The sequence below is a fragment of the Gymnoscopelus braueri genome (genome assembly GCF_963280865.1).
Source record: "Gymnoscopelus braueri genome assembly, chromosome: 16".
NCBI classification, from domain to species: domain Eukaryota; kingdom Metazoa; phylum Chordata; class Actinopteri; order Myctophiformes; family Myctophidae; genus Gymnoscopelus; species Gymnoscopelus braueri.
This window is the reverse complement of record NC_137616.1, coordinates 48,766,524-48,780,394: the sequence shown is the minus strand read 5'-3', so window position 1 is coordinate 48,780,394 and position 13,871 is coordinate 48,766,524. Positions and strand designations below refer to the sequence as shown.

Below are 13,871 nucleotides of genomic sequence, written 5' to 3'. Positions count from 1 at the left end.
CTATCGGTACATAACTCTATCGGTACATAACTCTATCGGTACATTAACTCTATCGGTACATAACTCTATCGGTACATAACTCTATCGGTACATTAACTCTATCGGTACATAACTCTATCGGTACATAACTCTATCGGTACATAACTCTATCGATACATAACTCTATCGGTACATGACTATCGGTACATAACTCTATCGGTACAGAACTCTATCGGTACATAACTCTATCGGTACATAGCTCTATCGGTACATAACTCTATCGGTACATTAACTCTATCGGTACATTAACTCTGACGGCGCTGAGTCGGCCCAAGCAAACTTCGCAACGTTCGGCACGGCAACTCGCTCGCTTTAGCTCGCTCGGTGGTGCCTCACGTCGCTCAAGTTCGCTTGAGACAGCGCGCCTCCAAAACTATACGGGCAAAAAAACAGCCCGCAGTTGTTGTAGGCAGAGGCACTTCCGCATTGGCCACAGAAGGGGGGGTGGGCGTGGTTATAGCACAGGTGGTATAGGCTTTAGTATGTCGAGTTTGAGAACCATGCAAAAATTCAAGTCTCCATGAGGTGACTAATCGATTTTTTGGGTGAACTATCCCTTTAAACTTCTTCTGTATCTGTTAGGGATAGGATTAGTTATAATGGGGCCAGTCGGAATAATGACATGGCTCTGTTTCCCCCCCACAGAGCCCATATATTATATACGTTTTTCAGAAAGCTTTTTATTTTTATTTTTTTTAATCGGCCTCAGGTCTACATGGGTCTAAACTGGGTCTTTCTGCCCCCCCCCCTCTCTCTCTCTCTCTCTCTCTCTCTCTCTCTCTCTCTCTCTCTCAGCGGATGAAGTTCCTGCTCCTGCAGCAGAAGTACCTGGAGTACCTGGAGGACGGCAAGGTCCTGGAGGCGCTGCAGGTGCTGCGAGGCGAGCTGACTCCCCTCAAGTACAACACGGACCGCATCCACGTGCTCAGCGGGTACGAGTATATACCACCGCTGGTCTGACCCGCCCCACGGCCCCCACCACACCTCACATACACCCGTTAATGCCATCGGTTCTTAAAGGGGAATACCACTTATTTTCAACATTGAACTATGTCATTAATACACCTTAAAGCTGTTGTGTGGAAATAAGAACAAAGCGACCCCTCTTCTGTGTTGCCTAGAACTGGAGAATTGATTGTTTGGGTCATGTGATCAGTGACATACGGGAGGTGTGTTCTTTGGCTCCCTCTAGGCTGCTGCATTCACTAGAATGGCCAATTGATTTCAATCATCTACGTGCACAATGTCTTGTGAAATGTGATATATAAGCATAAGGCCATTATAAACTACTACAAGTCACACTGTTTCAGCTGGAAGTGAGATTCCCCATTCTAGTGAATGGTTATGGTGGTCCCTGGCTGAAAATCATTTCACATGGGTGGTCCGTTGGCTAATAGCGTTCAGGGATGGAGGTTCTTCTTGACCGGAAAACGTTGGGAGAGCCACTTCTGGCTATTCAAAAATAGCAAATGTACAAGCTCACAGCGTGTCACTTTGTGCCGTGCTGTGAGCTTGTAGATTTTTAAAAATGTTTGAAATAGTTTGAATAATCTAGATTCTTTTTTAAAAGATAAATCCTCTGTTCTGGGGGTTCCTGGCACAAAACATTTTCAGATGGGGGTCCGCGGACAAATACATATACATTTGGGGGTCATTGACATGCTTGAGAGCCACTGATCCAGGTTACTGCTGTCCGTCACTAATCATGGTCTTCGTGTTAACCACTTAAAGGCCTTAATACTTAGTTGCTCAAGGAAATGGTGAAAATAGCTGATCTAAAAGCTCATAACGTGTCTCATCATGGTGACGTGTTATGATCTTGTAGCTTATAGTTCTGTACTAACATCACCAAAATAGGGATGTCAGGTTGAAAGCTGCCTCGTTCCCAGCCTTGCTTCATCTGAGAAGAGAAAAGCCTGGTCACAACCTGAAGCAGAGAGTGTCAATAGGGGCGGGACTTCTGTTTTTCCTTGTACGTTAGAGATGTGCGGATCGCGGTTTTAGCCGCGGTTGCCGCAGTTAACCGCGGTTTGGGGTGGATTCGGGTCAATCAAATATAATTATGAATTAATATCGGATAAACCGCGGGTGAAATATTGCGGTAAATAAATTAATGACATCTAATATATCTATCCATAAAATAGCTAAATCTCTGCGTGCTTGTGTCTGTGTGAGTGTGTAGAGCAGCCTCTGTGCGATGCCATCACAAAATGCATTGATTTAGCCTATGGAATGTCGGTGCGTCTTTTTTCTTTTTTTTAAACCGGTGCTGCGCTGAACATATAGAGCGCTCTGTATGTTGGATGCCGCATGTATGTTGGATGCCTGTATGTTGGATGCCGCACAGAGTCTGTTCAGCGCAGCAGAGCACGTGCGCTCTGTATATGTTCAGCGCAGCACCAGTTTAAAAAAAAGGAAAAAGACGCACCGACATTCCATAGGCTAAATCAATGCATTTTGTGATCGCATCGCACAACTAATACTTAAACTAACGGGGAATACCAGAAAATAATAATATTTTGACATACGGGAAAAACGGTTGATGCGGATATTTAAATTGGATAATATAATTATTGCGGTTGGATAACGGGTGGATAATTAATTTGTACATGCGGATTCGGGTGACGTGAGAGGCCATCCACGCATCTGTACGTATTTCCCCCGGAAACGTATCTTTTTGGTACCTTGGGCGGTACTTCCGTCAATTTTCGGTACTTCCGCTTAGACACTCGACCGCCTAGGTCTTGCCGAGCCTGGGTTGAAAGTGGTTAATGATGGTATTTCTATTTGACTGTAATCAGCCAGGATTTCCCAAGGCTAACGACTGACTCCTGGGTTGTTGTTTACAGACAATTTGTCCACTAATTTGCCTTCAAAACAATTCTGATAATCCAATGTTCTGAGACACAGGTGACCTGCAGTCTGTTAATAATTAGCTTCTCCTAATAACTGTGCTACTGTAAGTAGCTTTCCATATGTACAGCAGTGGTGGACAAAGTATTCACATTTTTTTAATTGAGTAAATACTGTAATGTAGAAATACTATGTTTACAAGTAAATGTCTGAAATTCAAAATTTACTTGAGTACAAAAGTATTGGTATCAAAATGCACTTGAAGTACCAAAAGTAGAAAGTACTCATCATGCAGAATGTCCCATTTCACAAGTTTTCTAATATAGTATAACATGTATAAAAATCCTTTGAAAATAGCAGATCTACAAGCACACAATGCGTCGCATTGCGAGCTTGTAGATCGGTTATTTTCAATGGGTTGAAGTGGTTAATGTATGTTTTTGTAATAATAAAGTAACTAGTAACTAAAGTTTTATAATAATTGTAGTGGAAGTAGAAGTACAATATAGTACCCCAGTAAAGTAAAACAATACCTCACAATTTTACTTTAGTACAGTACTTGAGTAAATGTACTTAGTTACTTTACGCCACTGATGTACAGCCGTCTTACTTACACTAGCCAGGCCATGCGACCCATAGAATCAATTCCCAAATCAATGAAAACGGTCCTAATCGATGGCAGCTGTGTTTCTCTGCAAACAAGGGAGCATCGCGCCAGACTTCATTATCTCATCAATTAGCTGAGATGGATCAGTGGCGTACCAGCCACCTGTCAAGCCCAGCGGTCTTATCATTCTGTCAGTCACATTGACAAGAATGTGTTATTGATCTGTAATTGTTTGGTCAATCAGCTGTTTTCCCGTTGAAACGTCTTTATCCTCTTTCTTTATCTTCCTGTGCTGTTGGAAGAGCAGCTCGTTGCTACAGGGACTGTGTTTTCACTAATGGCCGCTTTCGGGACCCTGTTTACCTTTTTTTTTTTGTATTTGGGAAGGCGGTATCCAGGGTCCCTTGACCGTCAATCCACTCTCCCATGTACCCACTGGTACCACCGTCTGGTCCCGGACAAATATAACGTTGCTTAACACATTCCATGCCAGAGGTTAATATCATAATGTACTCACTAGTGCCAGCGTTTTATTGTTGTTTTTTTTGTTTTTTTCATGTCGCCACAGACCTCGCTAAATAAGTTAAAAGTGCGCGTTCATTTGGTTCTAAACACACAGGGGATCTGTGTGAAACGGCCAGCGAAAACCCTTTCCAAATCCGAGCCGCCATCTTGAAGATACAGGGGTGAACGCTAAACAGTGATCAGCGAGGAGAAAAACAACAACCGAGATAATGGAGTTTTAGACAGGATCCCAGACAGGAAGCGGATACGATCGGAAAAAAACGGAACCCGAATAATTCCGTTTCCGGTGGTGCTACCGGAAACGGAAGTGGATCAAAAATTTCAGAAAGTGCACTTTTTGTTCATTTCGAGAAAAAGAAAAAAAAACACCGGTTCGCGTAGATCTACGCGATTGGCACGTGGCGGCTTTAAATAGGTTCGCGTAGATCTACGCGATTGGCAGTCAATGTGTTAAGTGTTGCAGAGATTTTTCAAAGATGCCCCCAAATGCAGTAGGCTCCCGCGAAAACATGCGTTAATCGGCGCTGATCGGCGTTGCCCTTAAACATTTTTTACACTTCCCATGTCCCACCTCCCCGCATTGTGATTGGCTAGCTGGCTAGAATTTTCCTTTACTTTTTGTCCTAATATCTAACACAAGTCCTTTATTTTGTAATTAACAAAGCTAAAAACATTGGACCATAACAGGAGTTATTAAATAGACCCACGCCAGCATTAAAAACATACATTATAAAGCATGTACGAGCTCGGCCAATCAGAAGCAGTAAACGTAGGACGCGCAGCCAGCCAATCACAACAATTATTGATCTCATCAGCTGTTTTCCCGTTGAAACGTGCTCTTTCTTTATCTTCCTGTGCTGTTGGCAGAGCAGCTCGTTGCTACAGGGACTGTGTTTTCACTCAGGCTGAGTGATGGAAGAAGTACTCACATGTTTTACTCAAGTAAAAGTATCAATAGCCTACTGTAGAAATAGTCTACATAGTTACATAGTTAAGTACAAGTCCGGTATTCAAAATTGACTTGAGTGAAATTATAAAAGTATCGGCATCAAAACGTACTTAAAGTACCAAAAGTAAAAGTACTCATTATGCAGAATGTCTCATTACACAAGTTTTCAATTATAGAAAATGTATAAAAAATCCTTTTGAAAATAGCAGATCTACAATCAAAGCGACGTGTTGTTGTGAGCTTGTAGATTGGCTATTTTCAAACTGCCAAAGTAGCCTATATGTAGGGCTTAAGTGGTTAATGCATTTTTGTAATCTGTATCTACAAAGTAACTAAAGGTTAAAATAAAATTGTTGTGGAGTAAAAAGTACAATATTTGCTTCTGAGATGTAGTGGAGTAGAAGTAAAGATGTATACAATTTGAAATACTCCGGTAAATACAACAATCCTCAAAATTGTACTTAAGTACAGTACTTGAGTAAATGTACTTGTTACTTTACACCACTGCTCAGGCAGTTCTGTATTTGTAACCAGGTTGTAAAATATTCAGGTTAGGAAAAAAACTAAAGAATCACTTCTCCTTCTCTTTGGTATAGATTGTTGGTTGCACATACATTTAGAGTACATTGAGTTCCTCTTACTGTGTGGATGTATTCATATTATTAATAACATTGCTTTTGGCAGTGACTTCCACAATGAATGAGCATGGTTTCAGTCTTAGAAGTTAGTTGGGTGCAGAGTAGCTCTGGTCCATAGCTTTAGAAGAGGAAGAGTTCTCCTTAACGCTATGTTACTTGGGAGCTGTTGCTCGCACACCCGTGGTAGGGCAGCCTCTCGTCTGTAGTAAAAAATAAAATAAAATACACTTTCGCTACTCTTTTTGGATAGAAAATCAAATGTTTTAGTTACTCCACTGCGCCCTCTACAGATCTGGTCAATGGAATCTTTCTATTGACCAGATTTTTCCTTCTGGTGAAATAATTTATTTTCTGCCCCTTTTCTGAAAAAATCTAAAATGACACAGTATGCCTTCCCGGGCTGAATGGGTTAACTACTTTCATTTGTCATTATCGGCACAAATGTTCCAGGGGGTCCCCAGCAAATGTAGTCAACATAGCGTCACAATCATTTTAACCACTTTAGCCATTTATACGTTGGATATTCAAAAACAGCATATCTTTCCAGATCACAGCGTGTCTAGTCGTGTCATGCTGCAAGCTTGTAAATCTGCTATTCTTGAAATGTTTTGGAAGGTTTTTTTTATATACATAAATCTCTTCTGGGGGAAGCCCCTTTGACTATCTTAAATATATGTGTGTGTGTGTCGTCTCTCTGTAGATATCTGATGTGCAGCCATGCTGAGGACCTGCGAGCCAAGGCAGAGTGGGAGGGCAAAGGCACAGCCTCACGATGCAGACTCCTGGACAAACTACAAAGTGAGGAGATGCACCGCCACACCACGCAAAACACCACACCACTCACTCACAACAATACTCCATTATGTTATTCGCTGTCGGGTGGAAACCTTGTAGTCAGGGGATATTAAAAAAATCTTGGAATAAATTCACCAATGTGTTTGTAAAGGTGTCTAGTAACACATCTCACAAAGACTGAAATGCAGTTTCCCTAGGAGAATTTTTGACAGCTCCTTAAAGTTGGGGTACCCACCATAACCTTGGTAAAAAAAAAATCTAAATTTAATTCTGTTTTAAGTAGCATGTTGTAACGGTTTAGCTTTGTTTGGGGTTTGGGGTGCCAGTTAGGTCAAGCCTAACACGAATTTAGTCCAGCTTGGACAAAAAACGCCTTTAAAAAAAACCAACCTTACACAGGATTTGAATGCACACTTAGAACCAAAATGCAGAACCAAATGAACCTCAAAACCTATAACCAGGGATGGATTAGACACAAAAGAACACCTTTAACTCAACAATAGAAGGAAACACACAATAGAATGAAACACACAGACACAAAAATAACTCAGTTTGACTTTGTATTGTAAATAGGCTCCAGCCCACACCCGAAATCCAGTCCACAGTTTGCCTAATGCCACACAGGTTTAGTGTCAGTTCAATGCAGACAGTCAATATTCCCAATCCACTGTTCCTTCAAATCAGGTAATTTACAAATGTATGAAAACCTTTGGTTAACCAAAACAAAATAAAAGAACAAAAGAAAATGCCCCACGGCCTTTACCGTGGTGAACAAACGAAAATAGGGCAACCAGTGTACCGTGTGTGTGTGTGTGTGGGAGAGGGGCAGATCCAGGAATCCACTCCGTTTTTTCCAGTCAGCCCAGCTGGCTGCTCCGCTGCTGGTAAACAAACAAACTGCACGGCACGGCACGGCACGGAACGGAAACTCACAAGGGTTTAACAGCTTGGGGTTTGCGTCCTCCACAAGGATCCGGACGTTTTGTAGTTTGCACAACGGACAACGCGGACTTTTTAACGCGGTCGCGGGTGGTTTCCAGGGACGTCTGCTCTGCTTCACTATCACACAGTGACTGACACGGAGGACGCCATCTTGGCTAGTCCATTCATAAAACGTGAGTAACGTGGGGGTGTGACGGAAACTGCACGTTACCGTCTGTACATGGCTCGTGGGCGTGGATAACCGTAGTGGTGTGTGCATGGGGGTGTGTGTGCGATAGCTGATCGCTACAATGTGAGGTGTCAAACTAGGGTGTTTTTATGATTCTGAATCCATTGCAAGCATTTGTTTTGCACCAAAACCACTCCTTGGGCTAAAAACGGCCCAATCTCAATGGGCTTTTTACACAAAAAGTATACCTGGAAAAGGATGGCTATGGCCAACACATTGGCGAAGATTTTTTTTGGTAAGGAATTTATTCCAAGATTGGAAAATATTCTGCTAATATCCCCTGACTATTGTATGTCCGAATCCGTTACTTTTTGTGACCTCTGACCTCCGTCTCCCTGTTGTCCTGCAGCATATCTGCCTCCCTCTGTGATGCTGCCTCCCCGGCGTCTACAGAACCTCCTACGTCAGGCGGTGGAGCTCCAGAGGGATCGCTGCCTCTACCACAACACCAAGCTGGACAGCAGCCTGGACTCTGTGTCTCTGCTGCTGGACCACGTCTGCAGCCGGTCAGTAACTCACTCCTCTCTCTCTGATGGATTGTAAATAAATACACTAGCCTAAAGCACCCTGTGACAGCAACAGCAGCAGCAGCCAGTGGACTCTCTGAACACCCAGGTGTTTCACCGTCCCGGACGGGCATGGGTTTAGCAGGAAATAGCAGCAGTGTTGATCTCGTCGACTACTAAATGACGAAAAAATGACAAACTACTATGATGACTAAAACTAAGACTAAATATATTGACAATTTCGTCAACAAATAAAAACTAGAGTAAAATGTCAGTGAGGGATCTAGTGGAGAAGAGATCCAGTAGAACTAAAAGACAAGTCATTTTATGTTTGGTTGCGCTCGGTTGTTGCGCTCTGAAAAATAGCAGATCTACGAGCTTGTAGATCGGCTATTTTCAGCATGCAACCAAGTGTAAAATCAGCCACTGCGACACCATCAAGGCACCGCCAAGATACATTTTAGTCGACTAAATCAACTGTAGATTTAGTCGACTATAATCATATGATATTCAGTTGACTAAAACTAGACAAACTAAGACTTTTCAGATGACTAAAATATGACTACAGCTAAATGGAATAGCTTAGCTTAGCTCGACAAGCCGACCCAATGCTAGCCGATGGGAACGCGCGTGAACGTGCTGCATCACTCACACAACACTGTGTGTGTGTGTGTGTGTGTGTGTGTGAGTGACGCAGGACGTAAGGGGGCGGTGCCCTGGTGAAACACCAGTTTTATTTTGCCAGACCCAAGGGGTCGGCTTACATGAGGCTTTGTACCTGTTTCGTCCATACATGGGCATGGTCACTTTGTCCGCCGGCCCCAGCCAAAAAAAATTCTGTCCCCCAAAAAAGTCTGTCCATACATGGGCATAGAAGGGACACATGTCGTGCGAAGCCCGGCCATTCAGATTTCAACCACTAGGGGCATGGTCACTTTGTCCCCCGGCCCCAGCCAAAACAGTCTGTCCCCCTTTCGTCCCCTTTCGTCACGAACTATTCATGACATCATTATTATGTCACAAGTATGTAATTAAGTAAAGCTCATCAACCACTGTACTCTTCATTCTGGGTCTGGCAGAACCAGGTCTCCTGGTCTTGTTTTAGGGAGTCTTTGCAAGGTTCTATGTCAGGAGCTATGGCAAAACTCCTGAGGAGTCTGAGGGTCATGTTAGGATGGGATTCCTCCTGGTCTGCTAAGATGAGTTCACTGTCTAATCCCATGACCCCAGGCTGTAGGCAGTCTCTACCTCTTAGCCTAGTAATCCAATCTAACTACTGTGTAATATTAATATGATTATACTACATTATATGCTATGAATATAACATGGCTGTACATGTATTGTGCACCTGAAAAAAAACATTGCTTGACTGTCATTGTTTGTTCAGTTCATTATCACGTTGCTCTGCATGCCTATGCTATATTGTCACGTTTCTTTTTGACTTTTTAATGTCCATTGAAGGTTTTTTTTTTTTTATTAGCTTTAATCACAGCATGTTAAAGAAATAATTAACCCAAACTACTGGGTGAACTACTCCTTAAGACACTCTTTGCTCTGACCTGTTCAAAACCAGATGAAGTTAGAGACTCTGACCTGTTGAAAACCAGATGAATTTAGAATCTCTGGCCTGTTCAAAACCAGATGAATTTACACTGTGTGACCTGTTCAAAACCAGATGAATTTAGACTCTCTGGCCTGTTCAAAACCAGATGAATTTAGACTCTCTGACCTGTTCAAAACCAGATGAATTTAGACTGTGTGACCTGTTCAAAACCAGATTAATTTAGACTCTCTGGCCTGTTCAAAACCAGATGAATTTAGACTCTCTGGCCTGTTCAAAACCAGATGAATTTACACTGTGTGACCTGTTCAAAACCAGATGAATTTAGACTCTGGCCTGTTCAAAACCAGATGAATTTAGACTCTCTGACCTGTTCAAAACCAGATTAATTTAGACTCTCTGGCCTGTTCAAAACCAGATGAATTTACACTGTGTGACCTGTTCAAAACCAGATGAATTTAGACTCTGGCCTGTTCAAAACCAGATGAATTTAGACTCTCTGACCTGTTCAAAACCAGATGAATTTAGACTCTCTGGCCTGTTCAAAACCAGATGAATTTAGACTCTCTGACCTGTTCAAAACCAGATGAATTTAGACTCTCTGGCCTGTTCAAAACCAGATGAATTTAGACTCTCTGACCTGTTCAAAACCAGATGAATTGACTCTCTCTCTCCTTCCTACAGGAAGCAGTTCCCTTGCTACACGCAGCAGATCCTGACAGAGCACTGTAACGAGGTCTGGTTCTGCAAGTTCTCCAACGACGGAACCAAACTGGCCACCGGCTCCAAAGACACCACGGTCATCATCTGGCAAGTGGATCCGGTGAGTGTGATGGGAGAGCTGCAACCACACACACACACACTACCTCTAAAGCAGGGGTCTTCAACTTTTTCAGGCCAGGGACCCCCTAGCTGAGAGAGAGATGAAGCAGGGACCCCCCTCTATATAACTAAACTAAACAAAAATTAGGTCTGCTCTTTTTTTCCCCTACACCTTTACCTCTTTGCCAAAAATAGCAGATCTACAAGCTCACAACGCCTCGCGCTGCGAGGCGTTGTGAGCTTGTAGATCTGCTATTTTTGGCTAAAGTTCTTCTCAGAAAAGGGATGCTAGGGTTCTTGAAATGGTTAAGGTAAAAAAAAAAAAAACTATCACACAAAGATTTGGCGGACCCCCTGTACTAACTCTGAGGACCCCCTGTACTAACTCTGAGGACCCCCTGTACTAACTCTGAGGACCCGCTGTTAAAGACCCCTGTTCTAAAGCAGAACCCTTTTCATATCAAGGCCCATTATTTATTCGGCATTTGAGCCACGGAACCACCGTTTGATGAGATTTAGCCTCTCAGACCCAAGACTAATATTTTGTTATTGTTTGATACGATTTTGTCCCACAGTTTGTCTTCACAACTTTGTCCACAATTCCATCCATGCTGTGTTGATGTGGTAACGTGGGAGAGACAACAGGCAAACGTTGATCAAAATGACAATTCTTTAATTAAGTAATGCAGATGTTTAACAATAATTTAACTCTTGAGAGTGTAAAATGATGGTAAAATGTTTTTTTTTTTAATAAAAACAATTTACAATTTAGGCATTTAGCAGATGCTCTTAACACATTGCGTGCTAATCGCGTAGATCTACGCGAAGTGGCCTTTTTTTTCTTCTTTTTTCTCGCAGGTTCACATTTCATTGTAGGCCTCCCCCGCAGTGACACATTTCATTGTAGGCCTCCCTCACAGTGACACATTTCATTGTAGGCCTCCCTCGCAGTGACACATTTCATTGTAGCACACCCAGAAACGGAAATATCCGTATCCGGAGATTTTCGTTCCCACCCGCTTCCACTCTAAATCTTCCCCTAATCCTCCATTATCTCGGTTGTTGTTTTTATTCCTCGCTGATCGCCGTTTAACATAAACCGTGACAACTTCAAAATGGCCGATCGCCGATCGAAACGGTCTTCTCTGGGCCACTCACACAGCTACCCTGTGTGTCTACAAACAGTTTAACGCGCTATCTTAAGGTATTTAGCGAGGTCTGTGGCGACGTGAAAAAAAACAACAATAAATCGCTGGCACTGGTGAGTACGTTATGATATTAAACTCTGGCGTGGAATGTGTCAAGCCAGAGCGAGTTACAGTAAGCAAGGACAACAAGATAATACATCAAATGCATAGAAATGGTAATCTAATAATAAAGTAATACATAAGTAAACCAATAATCTAATGATAAACTAATGCATAAGTAAACCAAGAACATATCATCAGCCTGTACATTGCAACTATACACACTATAGGATACCAGGTCAACAATGACCTGTCATCTGTCTACATAACATGATATCTTAGTTACATTTTAGCCTTTGCATAATCCTGCAAGGTGTTCAAGGCCATAGGACAAGTGCTACGGGCTGAGATGGAGTCTGAAGAGGAGAGTCTTCAGATTACAGCAGAAGATTGGTAGAGAGTCTGCAGTTCTAACTGCAATGGAGAGTTTGTTACATAGTTTGGGAGCCAGAAGGGAGAAGAGTCTGGGACGTGTGGAGCGTTGACCAGGATGTTTTAGCGAAGGTTCTGTCAGCTTCCCTGTGTTAAGCTGATCTGAGAGAGCTGGAGGGGTTGTAGGGTTGGATCAGGCTTTGAGGATACGGGGGTGCCGTACCTTTTGGTTGCTTTGTAGGACAACGTCAGTGTTTTGTACTCTGTGTGGGCAGTAACTGGGAGGGAGTGGAGAGAGTGGAGAAGGGGGGGGGAGACATGTGAACATGTTGGCTGGTTGAAGACCCAAGCGTGCTGTGGCATTCTGGATCATTTGGAGAGGCACATGCTGGGAGGCCAGTAAGGAGAGAGTTACAATAGTCAAGTTTGTATACGACTGATGTCTGGATAAGGAGCTGGGCTGACACTGACTCTGACTCCTGGGTGAGGAAGGGTCTGATCCTTCCAAACAGGGTCGTACCTGTGCATTTCAGGCTCGGTCTGTCTTGTTCCATTTCACTTTTCTCAAAGACAAAATTGACTTTAAATATTTGTGTGTGTGTGTGTGTGTGTGTGTGTGTGTGTGTGTGTGTGTGTGGGTACTAGGAGAGCCACCAACTGAAGCTGCTGCGGACCCTGGAAGGTCACGCCTACGGAGTCTCCTACTTAGCCTGGAGCCCCGACGACACCTACCTGATCGCCTGCGGACCTGACGACTGCTCCGAACTCTGGCTCTGGAATGTCCAGGTAACACACACACACACACACACACACACACACACACACACACACACACACACACACACACACACACACACAGACACACACACACAGGCTCTGGAATGTCCAGGTAACACACGTGGATTAAAGTTCTCAGTCGCCACAATTGATTTCATTTATTGTGATTCCATAGACTCCAGCAGCATGTCTTCTATGGGAGCATGTTGTTGCGCAGCGAAAATAGCATAAAATATCTACAAGCTCTCAATGCGTCTGTGATGCATTGAGAGCAAAAATGTCAATACTAGCTGCAGTATATATATATATATATATATATATATATATATATATATATATATATATATATAGGTATATCTAAGTGTTCATGTAAGTGTTGCCATGTCGTAATATTGTAGGTGTTGGCCTGCTATTAATATGCTGATAACCTCAAACCCCTAACATAAATGATAGCAGTTCCAACAAAGCCACTAGGCTGAATGAGAAAATTAAGCCATACCAATGAATCGGCACTGAATAATTATCAGCATGGTATTGCTTTAATTATATTATAATAGCAGGTCACAATAACACACACACACACACACACACACACACACACACACACACACACACACACACACACACACACACACACACACACAGGTTTGGTACTCTGTCCTGAATTAAATCCATTATTTTGTCAGATTTCTTCTCTCAAGGTGGCGGCTGTGGGCAGCCTTGAAAGGGCTGGGGGAAAAAAAATCTGTTTCCCAACATGCGTACCTAGATTCACCAGTAAATGGTGGTACGTAATTATAAGTAGGTTATACGGTTGCTCAGGTGGGCCAAAATCAGCTGAACTGGTACTCTGTACCGGCCTAATGCAAGCTTTGTCTGGAAATGGGTGTGTATACAACAGAGTATTTTGAGCACAGCCCAACTCGACCATTGGACTCAACAGTGTGGCAGTCAGGGTAGCCTCATGTATAATGTGATTTTCAGACCATCAAACTGCAGATGGTTGAGT

General features: G+C 42.9%; 1 protein-coding gene across 2 annotated transcripts in view; it reads left to right on the top strand.

Annotated features, from left to right (window-relative positions):
- The window catches only part of LOC308103703 (WD repeat-containing protein 26-like), a 47,364-nt gene that overhangs the window by 16,640 nt on the left and 16,853 nt on the right, over positions 1–13,871 (top strand). For both annotated transcript variants that reach the window (XM_080453829.1, XM_080453828.1), the window contains 5 exons: positions 835–971; positions 6,312–6,409; positions 7,927–8,083; positions 10,329–10,467; positions 12,731–12,871. In XM_080453829.1, the coding sequence (XP_080309955.1) occupies positions 835–971; positions 6,312–6,409; positions 7,927–8,083; positions 10,329–10,467; positions 12,731–12,871 (672 nt within the window). The remainder of the gene's footprint in view (positions 1–834; positions 972–6,311; positions 6,410–7,926; positions 8,084–10,328; positions 10,468–12,730; positions 12,872–13,871) is intronic.